General features: G+C 36.3%; 1 protein-coding gene across 3 annotated transcripts in view; it reads left to right on the forward strand.

Annotated features, from left to right (window-relative positions):
- Positions 1 to 281: 281 nt before the first annotated feature.
- pdgfd (platelet derived growth factor d) overlaps positions 282 to 16,839 on the forward strand; it is a 62,710-nt gene continuing 46,152 nt past the window's right edge. For all 3 annotated transcript variants that reach the window (XM_016677394.1, XM_016677393.1, XM_007564098.2), the window contains exon 1: positions 282 to 877. In XM_016677394.1, coding sequence (XP_016532880.1) covers positions 760 to 877 — 118 coding nt within the window. In that variant the 5' untranslated portion in view covers positions 282 to 759. The remainder of the gene's footprint in view (positions 878 to 16,839) is intronic.

Consider the following 16,839-nt stretch of genomic DNA (forward strand, 5'->3'; position numbering starts at 1 on the left):
TAATTTTTGGGAGACGACCCTCCTCGTCACTTAGAGCAGTTCCTCTGGAGAATCCCCATAATATATAAACAATAATAAAAATATGTTGGTAAGGTTTGTATTGTATCTCATATTTTAATCTGATGGGTATAAAATGTGTGTTAGCGTGGATGACTAGCTACATAAAGTTTGTGACTTTAAATGTTTTGTAAAAATGAATAAATTACTCTTGACCGCCTGTGCCAACATCTGTTATTGTAACACACCCCACAAATACACACGCGCGCGCTCGTGAGTGGAGAGCCCGCGCCGCTCTGTTGGCAAACTTTGACGCGCCCTGACTTTCACAGTGTAGATGGGTTAGATAGAAACTATTTGTCAGCGACTGACTTGAATTTTTTTTATTTTCACGGTGATAAGACGTCCGACGCCTCTAATCTCATTGTCTGACCGTGAGCGGAGCTATATTATCCTCCACCTGCTCTTCCTTGTTTCGGAGTTTGCCCTCGGTTTCAACAGGAGCCTGACTTTCACAGCAAGGCAACTTCTTCCACACGTTGGTACTTTGGCACAAGCCGAGACATTGTGTCCGCACCTCATGAGCTACTGGAAGGAAGCACTTTTATTTCCTTCACCTAAAGAGTAAACATATTGGCAGACGCAAGAGCTGTTGAAAGAAAAGCGGTCAAAGCGTCTTGCTCGCTGGGAATTATAAGTTAATCGTTTATTTGGAAGGTGAAGAGGACAGTTTGTTAAAGAGGACAAAGTGTTAACAGCACCATGAATGGAGCGATGGTTTTCCAGATGTGGATCATTTTATTGTTGGCCACTTTAAGCAAAGTCGGGAAGGCTCAGGTCGCCAATGCCAAAGTGTTGAGGGGCAACAGCAGAAGAGACGGTGAGATGAATTTTTTTTTTTTCTTCTCCACTATATAAGGTCGCAGCTTTCTTGTGTGTATGGAAGATGTGGTGTATAATTTTAAACAACAAAGGGGAAAAAAGGTGAGTTTTTGGTGTTATTTTTGTAACAAATAAATGATACAGCTTGTAAATGTTCAATGAACAGAGGAGAAATGAGCAACGGAAATAACTAAATAAATGTTTAACTATCCCAACGAGCATCAACCAGTGGAAAAAGTAGAGGAAAAAAAAAAGTAGTATTTTGTGGCAGACTGTCATCTGGGTGCTTAGATCCTGTCATTGCTTCTACAACTTCCCTAATCCAATTGCATACTTTCTGGAAGTGTGCCACACTTACTTTTTACTTACCCCTGAGGCTGAAGTCATGCTGCAGTGCCTGTGGTTGTTGTACACCTTCACTCAACTGCAGGGTTGCTTTTAGCTGGAAAACTTGAAAATGTGTGAGGGCATTCTATTCTGTCCAGGAAAGCTACTCTTTCAAGACTGCATTAATCAAAATCATTTTGTGTCTTTGTTGATATTTAGCAAAAGCATGATGCATAAACATATTTAGAAAACAAACAAAACACATAAGGGACTTGCACTTTAAATGTGGATGTATTAAATGACCTCTGTTGCACAACCCAAAATACGGTGTCTTAAAAAAGGCATTGAAGCGAGTTGAACATTTAGTCATGTCACAGTCATAAACCTCAATGTGTTTTATTAGGATGTTATGTGATAAACCTGCACAGAGTAATATGTCTCTGTGAAGATTGCAGGGCTCTAAACATTTTATTTATGAATGAATATCTGAAATATGTATGCAGCACAACCAAATGCCTGTTTGTATCAAATAATTACTAAACAGAGTCCACAAGTCTATATACAGTAAGCACAGCTGTTTGGTGAAAGCCTCACAGATTTGCTAGCGAGCATTACTGAAACAAATATTTGGATTTTGAAAATCTGTTAGCACTGCTCAACCCATCATCAGGAAATGAAAAGAGTGTGGAACAATTGCAAACTTACAAAGTTGACTCAACAAAGTTTACAAAGTGGTTTAACAAAGTGTTTTTATTGTAAAATGTTTGGAGAGCTTTAGATATTTGCTTTCTACTTCACAGCTGTGTGGTTTATGACATAAAATTCTAATAAAATGCATTACAGTTTGTAAAGTGACACATTTGACGCAAAAAGAAAAGCTTAAAGTAGGACCGATGCTTTTAGCTGGAAAATAGCATGAAAATATGTGAGCGCATTACCACATTAAACTCTATTGGGTTAACTTGAGATTCATTTTAATTCCGCATGTATCTTTAAAAATATAAACACTTACATTTCTACATACTACTTGTTGCAGTATCAAGAAAATGCTAGTTTGAATGATAGCAAGTGCACTCTGTCAAATGTACTCTTTCTGCTTGTCAAATGATTGTGTGCAAACTGAATTATCTCACATAAACAGTCACAGCTGTACTAGAGTGGCACTGTGAGAAAAAGCTGACAGGATAAAAAAAGTATCTGAATGCAAAAAGTTAAAGTTTTTAGATGATATCAGATGAACCAGCAGCTGACAACTTAAGTTCCCAGCTTCAGAAAACAAAATTGCTTAGAAAAGGACAAGAAAATATCATAAAGCTAGAAACCACTAGGACACATTATTAACATAATAATTTGCTTTTAAAGTCGTTATTTGTTCTAACTGTTTCTATCCAAAGCTGATGAAAGGAGTTTTAACTTATTCTCAAAACAGATATAACACAGTTAACATAATAAAAATATATATTGTCAAGACTGTTTTCAATTTAAGAAAATGTGACCTTTAAAATGTATTTAGAAACATCCAAGTCCTAAGGCAAGTGTTTAAAAGGATCCTTTTTACTTACAACTAGTACATTTCTGAGTAGTTCTTCACAGGCATCTGACAGCTATTTTACTTTCCATGCTGACCTCTTTTCCGTCTTTTTCAGACAAATGGGTTTGTTAGTGCCACAAAGTCCCTGCATGCTTTGTTACTCTATTAGTGTCCTATGTAGATCCTTCTGTACCCGAGGAAGCTTTGCTTTATTGCCAGCTATGCTTTTTAAATATGTTTTGTTTTCAGATGTTAGTTGAGGTAAGAGGTGTTAAAAGTAAAGTCACAATAGACTTCACTCAGTTTCAGCACAACCCTCCAATCTAGACAAGCTTCTGGTTGTCTAGATTGTTAAGCCTTGTGAGAACTTTTGTTCTACACGTTTTCACTTGGAAATTACTACAACTCAAGACAAATGTGTAGGACATAATATCAGCTATAGCCTGTGCATACCACAGCTCAAAGTGATTTGATATTGCAATAAACTTCATTTATATTTTAGACTTTTTATTACCTTTCATGCGTATTGGTATTAGTCCCATCACACTATTGAGTATCTCCTTAGTGTTTCAGTGATGTTGGAAAGATGTGCAGCCTTTGGTAAATAAGTCTTAAAGTATGTGACACTACAGAACACACAGCTTGTCGTGCTACTAAGCCAGAATACCACCTGTTGTACTTGACATGTTGGGATATTCAGTTGTGATGCTAACAATACATATGTGCCATTGCGACAAAATTAGCATAGTAGCATTTGCTTTTGAAATGTTTCAGCAATTACCTATTTATAATAATATTATTATTAACAACTAAACTCATCCTATGCTATGCTATCACTTTCGCTGCATCACTAAAGTTCACTCACCTTGACATGGTAAATGCTTGGAGCGGCTTTGACACCAGGGTCGTGTGACCAACTTTCCGACTTATTTAGCTAATTATTTGACTGTGGACATGCAAAGACTTTGTAAACATTGCTAAACATTCATCAAGTTTAGAACAAAATAATAAAAAAAAGAAGGTGACATGAGAGCAGAAGTTACCTTCTGTCCTAAATATTCCAACATTATTTTTCCAATCAATCCGACACTTGGAGTTCATCTTATCTTGCTGATGGGTTGCTGGTTTGAGCCCCGACTCTGTTTCCCAGTCTAGTTGTGTCCTTGGGCAAGACACTTTATCTGCCTTGCCTGCTGGTGTTGGTCAGAAGGCCCAGTGGTGCCGTTGCATTGCTGCCTCGCTTCTGTCAGACTGCCCCAGGGCAGCTGTGGGCAGCTTACAATATGCAGTGTGTGAAGTGTAGTGTGAAGTGGTCTGGAGTCCTGATAAAGCTCTACACAAGTATTGGCCATTTTACCTTTTACAATATGCCTCCTTTACACCATATGTTATTGACGTAGTTATTTTCTCAAAATACTGTTTATTTGTTCACGCTTAGACCCAAGTCACACATGTTCACACAAAGTAAAGTAAGAATATTTTAAGAATTATGAAGAAGATAAACAAAAAAAAATCTGCTTTACATACACGAATAGATACCTGAGTGAATGTATTCCTCTATCAGCTCTAACAAAAACTATGCCAAATGACTTCACTATACATTAAGGCTGATTGGTGCTACAAAATGTTGTTTGAGCTGTTATGCCTTTTAAAAATATTAACAAAATCTTATTTTAGCGCATGACCAAGCAAAAAATTGTTTCAATTAATTGTTAGTGTTCTGCTTTATTCTTTCTGCTCATCCATAACTCACAGTAAAGCAGTGCCATCATAAATTCACTGCTAAATACTAGTGCTGTACCTTTGATGACCTCTGTAAAATTGCATTATCTTCAGAATAATAGCTCTAATGCACCCCTACCTTTATTAAAAGTAAAGCATCTGGGGGCTAATTTCACTAGTAAGATGGTTGTAGAAAGTTCAACTTGAGATTTTAAATGCCTAACAAATTCAGCAAAAGAAAAATGAACAGTCCAGTAAAGCGTTCTTCAGATTTCTGTCAGTTTTGGTTTTGCTACATGTGCTTTAAGGTAGGTTTTTTTTCCCCCAATATGAGTACATACGATGTTTCTAAATAGTTGAATCTTGTAGAAAATATTATTTTACTCAGCTGGACTGCTTTGCTACTAGCGAGCAAAGAATCAACAATTATGCAAATTTTCTCAATTTTCTAAAGTCAACACAATCATAAAATAATTTATGCCACAGAGTGTAATGGTCAAAATACCACTGAATAAAGCAGCACAGTTCTCAATTGCTCTGACAATTTTTGTAGATGGGATTCTAGCTTTATTTAATATGTCACTTGGTAAGAAGTTGAGAGCTGTTTAGTGCAAATCCTTGCACAGGTGTCAAAGTATTAGTAGGAACAGATAACATAAAATTAGACTGACATGATCAAAGTTTTTCAATGCTTGATCAGATGCAGAACTTGAGGCAATTCTGTTTTTAAGTAGACTGTTAGATATATGGAGGGTTGTTATGTAAAATTGATTTGTTGGAGCTTTATTTCATGTTATAATATAGTTATGAGGTTATCATATGAAATACTTCTCAGTCCAACGTGTCTGAGAACGGTTCTAAATGGCTTAATGGATACGCATTGATGTGCTGCTGTAAAGTCGAAGAGTCAGAAAGAATAGGCACTTCTTAAAGAGACAGAGGCCGAATTTCAAGGTGTCAAATTGCAGAGGCACATTTCCTTTATACACAGAATACACAGAACTGAAGGTAACATAGTTACTTGATTGTGCTGTAAAATGTTGCTATGTGCCTGGAAAGTGCATAATACTGCCTCTTTAAAAAGCTCTTTAATCCACAACAGTCTTGCTATAATTCGCTCTCTGGAAGCTCTCATAGCCAGCATGTATTCATAAGTGTGTGTTTGTTTTCCTCAGCTGATAGGTGGAACTTGAGAGCTTAGTTCCGGTATTTGATTGACTGGTTCTGATTAGAGTTGCTTCCATGTGCATAACCTCATGCTGATAGAGACTCCCAGGCATTCACTTGTCCGCTGGCTACTGTGAATGAGCCTGTGTGTCCCAGAGCATATTTATTAAAGGAGGTGTTACTTCAGAGACATTCTAACAGAAAGTTATAGTCCTCTTCAATTAACCCTGTCTCACTAGGTTCCCTTATTTCCCTCTTAAGCATTTTTGGCACTTGGCTCATTCTTACAAAATCATAACAAGACAACAAAAGCTAATAAAGAGGCAGCACAACTTATATCAATGGCCTTTTGTGGAGGATTGGTGGCAACTTCTGTAGGAAAGTCTATTTAGATGCGTAGTCAGACAAGGAGTGGTGTGATTGTGATGTGATATTCTTCACTGAAATGGATGTTTTTCATAATTTCATAATAATTTTCAGCCATTGTTTACTTCCAGGTTAACTGGATCTGGTCTCTTCTGATGCAGATTTATTATTTATATCTCACATTAATAATGTAAAAGTTGGACGAAATGTGATATGCTTGTTCAGACTACAGATGCTTTAAATACTATCAGATGTATTTACAGTGTATGCATTGGTATGTACTGTGTAAAAAAAAAAAAAGTCTAATTTACAGTGGTTACCTGAATTTTACTTTATTAATACTGTAAACTAGAGATGTTTTTATTTTTTTATTTTTTATACAGTGTAGTACCACATAAGGAAGTGGCAAAATTAGACTTTCTTTTGGGATAAAAATATCGGAAGTGGTAGAAAAAGTTGTTTTTGGTTGCATTTAGGGTCGAAATAATTAATCGTGATTAATTGATTATTGAAATAATCATCAGCTAATTTAGTCATCAAATAATTATTAATTGGAGTATACAGATTCTGAACAATATAAGTTGCTGAAAGAACTACAGTCTGAACAGAAATATAGACAAAACTGTACAACAAATATATAATTTTCCCCAGAATTCCCCAAGTAGAATTCATGTAGCTTCACTCGATTCAAAATCTTATAAACTAGAATCTCCTATTAGACACTTTTTGCTATCTGATTAATTGGTTTAGCAGGAAAAAAAATAGTCAACATATTATCCTTACACAATGTTTATGTTAACTCACACAGAAAGTGCTGAGTTTTTCTCATGTTGATGTTGGAATTTCTTTTAACTGCACATGCTACAAATGACTGAGCGTGCACAAAAGGAATGCTATGTTATTGTATTGGAGGCAATAAAATATTTATTTTTATTTCAAGAATAGAACTATTTGCTTACTTTATTTTTTCTTGCCCCAAAATACACCCCTTTTACATTGATTTATTTTCTATTTAGAGATCCTTCTATCTTCTATGGGTATAAATAATGTTGGATGTAACTGTAGCTATGTTCAAGAGCATAAGAAATGCTTTAAATCTCATTTTAATTTTCACTAATCCCAGCCTCATTCTCTTTTTTTCTTGGTGAGGTTATTATGAGAATTTAAGTGTGATTTTGTAAACATTGTTTTGTGTTAATTCATGATTGTTTTTTTTTTTTTGTGGTTAACAGTAATGTTGCATATTTTCTACAGCTACAGAAATGTGTTATTTTTTTCTTTTTCTTTCATGTTGATGGTGATAAGGGAAAACAGATAAGGAGCTACTGGCTGGCTGCATTGTTAGCTACTCCTGGCCCCTTTCCACTTTCCCTTCATCAACTTTCCTAATTTATTCACTGAAATATTCCGAAAGGAGAGATGTTTCCAAGTTTCAGATTAAGTTTATTGTCCCAGTGGTTATTACAGTTGATGCATCATTGGTTTCCAGACTCATGGCAGAAAGTTTCCACACCAAAGACATTTGTAAGTTCTTGTGGTTGCCTCTGCCACTTTGTTTAGGACTTGTTTGCTTTGATCATTTTAATCCCGATCCTGTGGTCACTGCACATAGCTTATCGAATGGACAGTCTTCTGCTTTCTGATTTAGCCAATAAATCAGTGTATCCTCAGTCAACATAAATTTGACCAATTATTAGAAGAGGACACTAATATAGATCATGCATTACATGTTTGCTTTTTCACATTTTGTCACATTATTACTAGAAGCCTTGTGTATTTATGCGTTTTCAGCGCCCTGGCTGAATTTGATGTACCATCTTTTGCTGCAAGTGTCTTATGATCCTACCAACCGTGCCAATTTGTAACCTTGAACTCTTAACCAATTTTTATGGCAACCCAGCCCACCGTCAATCAGATTGGATAGAGATTTTGGAATATCAGTTTGAAAAATTCACAGGTTAGACTTAGAACAGGACATTGAACTGAAGCAAGCTATACCAAACCATCCTCCTGTAGCGCTGGCTCTAGGTTTAGGTTCGGCCAGCTGGATAGGGTCCTTTTGCCCCGGTCTAAAGTCTTTTACTTCATCTGGCAGGATTTCTTTTTGGCTCCATTCGTCTGACCTCATCACATCATCAGGGTTCCACCATAAGGTTTCACAGTGGGAGTAGCACATTTGAGGTGATGTTCAGTGTTAGTTTTCTGTCTGCTGTAATTGTAAAATAAAAAGTAAAATTTTGGTTCCATTTGACAGATTACCACAATTTTGCTGTATTTCTTACATGGCTTAGGGTTCAATTAATATTGAGATGTTTTTTTTTTGTTGTTTTTTTACTGAAGACTATTTTTTTCTTGCTGCTTTTGCACAGCAGTGCACAGTTGTGGAGAACAAGACATTTCAATTACACACTGAGGGGCTCATTTACTAAATATGTGACTTTTGCAAAAGATTGGTGTGACAGCATTTTGCTTTGGATTATGGGAGTAAAAAGGACAAAATCAGAACAAAGATTTTTATTCCTCCGTAAAATTGAAAACCATGTATCACTTCAAAAATATGCACCATTTTGAGATTTTAGATTGTAACATAACACGCTGTGGACATTTTCCAAGGAATTAACACTTTTTCCAAGGCGCTGCATAGGTCATAGAACTGTGCTACTCAGATATCTGTCTAGCGCTAAATATGATAAATGGATGGCAAGACAGATGCTAATTCCCTTCTTTCTAGAGTATAATGGTTAAAAGCGATAGAGGCGGAAGAGGAACAAGAGGTGGCTCTGGCAGCTCTTATGTGAGCAGGAGGCGACACTCCTCAAACATCTGTTTCAGCAGCAGTCACTCTTTTAAATTTTCCAAGAACATTTCTGAATCTGCTTTGTATTGTAGTACATTGTTGAAGGTCGTCTCTGTTCGTGGGAGCTCTCAATTGGCAGTCGTTGCGTGTGTGAAATTATCTTTACATATATTATTACTAAGATGGAAAATAGTAGCCCAAGACAAAGAAAATGCACCAAACCCCATATTATCTCACTATTGTAACGCTGGACACATTTCTAAGATCATTTGGTTCATATAGAAAGGCATAAAAAACTATTTTTGAAACATATTTCTGGGTTTGTTTATGCTGTGAAAATCTTAACGCACCTTTAAGCAGCCATTCAAAAAAAGTTTGGAGGTTTGAATAAGACATTTGTGGGCAGTGATAAAATCTTTAAGACCTGAAGTTGTAGAGCAGCCTAGGCACTGCAGGTTATAACGTGACAAAATGTAAAAAAAAAAAGGCACTTCTTTTGATAGATTTGATATCTGTTCCTATGAAAAGGGAAGACACAAAAACCATGATCTAGAATAAAAGTCAAACTATGTTTGTGATTGACTTATGTTGACTTATGTATTATTGTGTACACACAATACCTTTTATTTACTGCTTTGTTTCTTAAAAACCTTCATAGTGCCAAGCAGGATTCTTTGATTTACAACTTCAAAAGAGTTTTGACACCAATGAAGTGTGAAAAGCTCACATATTCACTTGTAAACTATGAAACATACCATGGAAAGTTCTGCCTCTTTTAATTGATAATGTTTGTTATACAGCAGCATTTCTCATAATGAGGTTCTGTGGTTGTCGTACGACTGAAGTAATAATAAATGAAGTACTCTAAGGATTTAGGAACATTTTTCTGCCATGTTACCACACAGCAGTTATGTGGACAAACATGCTCCAAACACAGGTGCAGCTGAAGTGTTACATGGGAAAAGCAGTCATGCTTACAACCAGGGTCGTGGTTACCTTCCCATACAGAAACAGGTTTGACATGCTGGTTTAAACATTTAATGTTGAGAAGCCATTATTTAGTTAAAAAGGAACTGAGCTTAACAGAGAATATAACTAAAGCTTCACCATGTTTTGTTAAAGAGCACTGGCATAGCTGTCTGAATCCTCTTCTTCTAATAACGCCCTTCTTATCTTTTGCCTTCCTCTCTCAGGCCCGTCTTATCATTCTGTGCCTCTCCACATATCACTCAATCTCTCCAGTTCCTTCTCTTTTAATCTCTCTGTCTTATTTCTGACTTTATCTTCTCATCTTTTTGCCTTCTGTTTCAGCTGTTTTTAATCAAAAACTGCACTTCTGTTAGCACATGTTGCAAAACAGCTCTGCTCGTATGCACATTGGCATCAGACAAAACTGTTACATAAGCAAGGTTAAGGCAATGCAGTTTGTAAACCTTTAGAAATGTACATAAAGCATAGATCTATAATGTGATTGAAAGGGCAAAAAATGCATATCTGCTTTAAAGTTTCACTCATAATGATTCATAATGAGAAAAAAACTTACAAAGTGTAAACTCAAGTGTAGTTGCTGTGGGCCCAAAATGTTTATAATGTTTATAGTCAAGTTTATTTGTAAAGGACATTTTCAGCAACGAGGCAGTTAAAATTGCTTTACCTCATAAAAACATCATACAGTCACCAATTATAAAACAGCAAACAGACATTACATTTTATCAAATACTATAATTAAAATCAAGTAAATACACAATAAACATTTTGATCAATGTTCTACTTACTACTGGTCAAATGCAGCTCGAAACAGGTGACTTTTAGCCTTGATTTAAAGGAAGTCAGTGTTTCGGCAGTTTTCTGGAAGCTTGTTTCAGATTTGCAGTGCATTAAAACTGAATGCTGCTTCTCCATATTTAGTTCTTTGGATGCAGAGCAGACTACAACCAGAAGACCTGAATGGTCTGGAGAGTTGATACAGTAACAATAGATCCTTAATGTATTACGGTGCTAAGCCATTCAGTGATTTATAGACTCACAGAAGTATTTTAAATACTATTCTCGGAGCTACAGGGAGTCAGTGTAAGGACTTTAAAACTGGGATGATGTGCTCTATCTTCCTGGGTTTAGTATAGAAAACTAAATGCACAAAGGCGATCATGTAGGTGTTTACACTAAAATACACTAAATATGCAAATAAGAGAGGGGCAAAATAAATATGTAATCATTGAGAATATGGAGTTCATGAGTGGAAAATCATATTGTACCCTGCATGTAAGCACACCCATGCATGTGTAACTCTCTCCTAAAGGAGATTTTTATTTATGAAGCTGCATTCTGTATTGCATCGGGAAATGAACCACCCAAAGACAAACTCCCCTTTAGTCCATGTGGTAGGAAGTCCTTATTGGAAATAAAACAGTTTGTGACTATTGAAACAGACTACATACACTTTGATTGGGCAACACATTTATATATTATTCTTAATATAAATAATACATTCTACTCCTCACTGCTGAGCAACTGAGAGAATGGCTTGTAACATATTAAACTGATGTTTGATACTCATTTACCTTTTATTTATCTTTGGCAATGTTGATGTGTCTTATCAACCCCAAGCACAAATATCCAAGCATAGTGTCCCAACGACAGGTTGTCACTACGAGTAAATAAATAAAAATGTTTCTGAAGCCCAGCAAACACTCTGCTGCTTTAAATGGAGTGCAGGAGTTGAACATGTCATGACATTGTCTACTATATCACATTGCACAATGGAAGGTGCCAAAATGTTTTTTGTTTTTTTATTGCAGCAGAATCCCATCAGACAGGGTCAAACGGACATATTAGTTCAACAATGAATCGTCGTCAGTCTCAGTCTGATGTCAGTCTCAGTCGCAATGTGAATCCGATGCTGACAAGAGACAATGGACATTTGTCTGGACAACTGAAATCAAAAATCAGACATTGGTGTCCTCAGGAGTGATGCTGAAAAGGTTTTCCCCAGAAAAATATGTAGCACAATTTGATATTTGTTGTAAATGATTACTGGTCAGGAGAGAGCTACATTAGGAATCCGTCTGCCTGCATGCCAAATGTACACCAGCTCACCAGAGACATTTTCTTTCTTTCATACAGTAGACAATAATCTCAAACTGTTTATTTAGTTGATTTATTTCCTGCACCTTATAGGCTTTGTATGTCTAAAGGTGATTTGATTGACTATTAGATGTTTTTTTTTCTCCTGAAATGTGTTTTCCCAGAACCTCCTATTTTACCGTGGCCATTTGTTGTATGAGTCTCTACTCCAGGCTCCTAAGCAGTGCAATTTTTATAAGTATGTAATTTTTATAAATAACATACCATGCCACTGAGCAGATCACTTCTCCTCTTCTGAAAGCGATTACACTTATCAACTTACATAGCGTCACTACAAACGCTACAGAAACCTGTAACTGCAATAAATGTCCCTGTTTCGTTGCCCCTAATACGAGAGGAGCAGAAACAGACGTCCAATTGGGATTAGAAGTGTTACATTTCTGAAACATAACTGAAGTCAGAAAAAAGATTGTGACGCTAACAGATTTTAATAATCGAATTCAAATATATACTTCCCTATGTCTTACTTTAAAATCAGGAGACGTTTCTTCCTTCCTCCTCCATAGACATCAATGATTCTGTTTCTGTTAAAATGAACAGAAATCATGAGTTTTACACAAGTTTTAGCTGAAATGGCTGAAGAGTTTAGCATTCTCCATATGTTCAAGTTAGCAGTAAATGAAAAGTAAGTAGTACTCCTCAAAAAAGCCCTTTTCTGGGAAGAAACATTTTTTTTCCTCGTAATATGTTTTTATCATGGGAAATGCAGTGAAAAATGCAAAGAGGAGTAATAATGACTGGCAAACCTTGACGTTGGTGACATTAAATTACTTGCCAAACAAAAAGATCATGTCACTTCCTGCAAAGAAAGTCAGCAGAAACTTAAAAATACCTAAATTAAGCTTGAAGAAACATTGCTAAAGAATACTTAGATTACAAGAACGGCGAGTCTTTGAAACTAAAAATATATAGAGCAGACTTGCTCAGTCAGAACAGTTAAGTGCATCCTGGTTATTTATTTTTGCTTTAAAAGTAGTATTTACTTGTCTTCATCTCCAATAAATTACAGCTCCGTGAGAATTTTGTGGGATCAAAAGCTTGTTTTCTTTTTTTTTATTAACTGGTTTTGACTTCTTGATTAAATCATATTTAACATGAGATCCTCTAAATCATAAAAAAAAAAAAAACTGTGTATTCATTTGGCATGAAACAGGAAAATCCAGTCTTCTCTTTTTGGGCAATGATGTTAGTGAGTTTGTTTACCCAATCTTGTCATATTAAACAGCAGGATTTAAAGGGGGAAGCAGAGTCGCTGGAATTCATGAGTCACATGGAGTCCCATCCCAGAGTGCTAAACTGCCCACCCACCTCAGCTCGCTCACATCCAAACACAATTGCAGGACCTCCCTTTTGAGGGAATCCCCCAATAAATAGCTGTCATCATGAGATATAAACATCCATGATCTGCCCGAGCCAAAGTCACCACACCTCTAAATGTTTGGCAGACACTATTGTCATCTCCTGCTCATAAATATTAGGGTGTTCACCAGCGAGGCATTGTGATGTGGGGAGGGGAAGGAGTTCAAATTCATTTCTTTCTGTTACAAAAACAAAAACAGAACAATTAGTGTAAATGATGTCTTGCAAAAGGATGCATATGCTCATCCATAAGGTGATACTCGGATTTTCATATGGAGTGTGGGCAGCTGATGAACAAATCTAGGAAGAACCTGAAGGGCACAGAAGAGGAGGAGGGAAAAGGTGTTTGGAAAAAGATATGCCTAGTTCAAAGACCGGTCCCTCCACTTTTCTGCTTCGTCAGCTCCCAAAGAGATAGAGAGGACCAACGGCAGGCCAAATTGATAGAGTATAAAAGAGGAGGTGGACGAAAGCAGGAATGATTGAGGAGTGGAGAGGAGAGATAAGACATTTCTGGAAAGGGAGAGCAGAGCCAAGTATAGTATCAAACATAAGCAGATTATCTGATCTCAACATCTGATCAGAATCGAAGCCAAATGAGATAAAAATACAGAATCATGACTTTTTTTTATTCACTCTGTGTGCTCAGGGAAGTCAAAATGAAATTTAGCTTCTTAATCTCACACCTCCAATATGATTCTTGAAATATAGAAAATACAAAAGAAAATCCATTGCTTTGACCAGATGTATAAAAAAGATTATACCTCTGAAGGCAAACAAGATTGACATATTATTCAGATTTTTGTTCTTACTTATTGACTAAAGGTTATGCTTTGCAACCTGAGAAAATTTTGAAATAATAAGTCAATATACAACCTTTATTTTATTTTATTTTATTTTTACAGAAATCCAGCCTCTGAAACTATACAGGAACCTTTTACAGCCAGTGTTAATTTGAACAACTGGGCTTGAATTGAAACAATACTAGAAATTATCTCAAACAAAATACTTCAGTCTATACAAGCAACCGCCAACACAAAGGTTTAAATGATAACCACAGCGGGGAAAATAATGCCAACTTGTTGCACTTTTGAGCTGCTGACATTTTGTTTTTTGAACTTATTGTTCCTAATGACTTGTCTGATGTAATAAATTACCTGAGGAAAGCTGGATGGGGGTCAAAATTACAGCCATTAACTTCTTCTGTGGGCCATTAGGCCATGTTGCAAAAAAAAAACAACAAAAAAAAAACAACAACAAACAAATACAAGATTTAATGGGGATAAGAGACAGTGCAAGTTTTATATTCAGCTGAAAATTACTATTATGGACCTAATGGAGGGCATTAGCTAGTAAAAGTGTACAATGGCTTAATAACCTTGAGCAAAATATAAGTATTATACAAAATAGTGTACATGAAAAGTGTGATGGTGGTTCTGTGGCCTCCAAGCCATGATCATCTTTGGTTTTCACCATCTGACAAATGTCTGAATAGCTGTATTTCTAAGAGGAGGTTTTTCTTCAGCTTCCAGAAATAGAAAATGGTTTTCTGAAAAAAAAGGCATTTGAGTGACAGAAATAAATGCTCTGAAACATCTCCATATCTATATTTTTGCCTATAAATAAGTATAATTCTTGCCATTTAAACAATATCATCTCCACTTATGCAGTCCTGTAGCATCATCAATGCAGATAAAAAGTCTGATTTTTTTTTTAGCCTGTAGGCACACAATTCATAATTTCCAAAGAAAATAGTTTGTTTGCAAAGTTGTGAATTGTGCAGACTCATTTATCTCTTCTAATGTGTATTGTCTTCCTTTGGCAATAATAACTCAATTTACCATCCAATAAAGCACTTCTGAAAATGAGCAGAGTTGGGGACACAGTGGAGGAGAATTAGAAAGCAGGCTAGAGGGTGTTAGAAAGACAGATGTTTAGTTTTTGTGGAGCACAGTAAGCCTTGGCAGCTGAAGCATCTTCTGAGTTTTAGTGAATGTAGTTTAAAAAAAGGAAACTATGACATAGAAAGCAAGGAGTATTTGCATAAAACAAACATTGTCAAGAGAAGGACGAAGTGAAGTCGTTAGAAATTAGAAACGAGTGAGCAAAAGGAGAATTAAGAGAACAAGAAGTCTAAACAAGGACAAGGTCTTGAGTGGAAGATTAGGACAAGCAGCATGCAGCAAAGGAGAAAAGGCAAAGAAAATGAAGGGGGAATTCTGCAGCCTGCCTGTATGCGAGTTTCACAGAAAACAGCTGACAAGTGCATGAACAAAAGAGCTGATGAAAGATGGAGACAGGGAAGGGATGAAATGAGACAACAGAAATAGAGCATGATGGATATGAAAGAGACACAGTGGAGGTGTGAAAAAAGCAGTGATGTGAGGGAGAGTGCATGGTATCACAAAAGAGAAACATGAGAACCAGGGCTGTGCTGCATAAGCAGATACGGCAAAAAAAATAAATAAAAAATTAACCAGATTGTGATAAGACAAGTACAGAGGGAGAGACGGCTTGACGAGGGATTCAGAGGTTCCCTAAAACTTAAATAAAACACTGATGAATAAGAAATGAAGTATAATACATGGGAGTAAAACAGCATGCAGGAGGCAGCATGCGCTTTGAAAGGATGTAGATTAAGTGCATAGTGATCTTCTCTCAGCGTTGGCTCTGTCCCAGTCCTTGAAAAACAAAGCTTATGTGGGTAAACTGCAAAGAGATGAAAAACCTGCTGATGTGCTGGTGGGAGTGTGTTAAAGATTCAAAGATGAGGGAAAGGCTGCTTGTTCGTGTGTTTGAGAATAGATTTTGGTTGACATTATCCTCCAAACTACAGAATGTAGCAACTCAAATATCACTCAAAGTGTAATTGCCACTACAACGCATATAATGCTGGTGAGAAGTTTAAATATTCTCATCATCAGCATCAATTTTTAAGTAATCTGGGGATTTTAGAGATACAGTTGAACATTTTTCCTTTTCCAGAATGGAGGGACTATATAATAGAAAACTGCTATGAGCAGAAAAACAAGAATTGTGTGCAAAATGTATCTATGCATACACTATCAGCAATATTTGGTTGAACATCCCTTAGGAAATTACAGACTGCTGACATTTCATTGCCATCAACAACTTTTGTTCTATCTAGATATTTCACTCCTCTTCCCATCAGCACTTATAAAAAATTAATTAGTTTCCTGGTAAAAATTCGGTTTATAAACCTAGTCGGTTACTCTTCAAAAGAGTGAGAAGTCAGAAGCCATTTTCTAAGACTGGTATTAGCACCCTCCAAAAACTAGCCTTGATGTGTCTTTGAGATCACTCTCCATTTTGTGGCATACAGTTATGTCAAGGTTTCACTCTTCTGACCAAAACCGTCTCCTCAAATGAAAATAAATGTGTTTGTTTAGGAGGAACTCGGGTCAAGCCCATCACATCCTAAAAGGTGCTAAATACTTGTATAATTGCCTACATTGAAGTGACATTTACATCAATATTGACTAGGAGGCTGCATGACTGTATATATATATATATATATATATATATA

This window comes from Poecilia formosa, unplaced genomic scaffold (assembly GCF_000485575.1).
Source record: "Poecilia formosa unplaced genomic scaffold, Poecilia_formosa-5.1.2 Scaffold155, whole genome shotgun sequence".
In the NCBI taxonomy this organism is placed as follows: Eukaryota; Metazoa; Chordata; class Actinopteri; order Cyprinodontiformes; family Poeciliidae; genus Poecilia; species Poecilia formosa.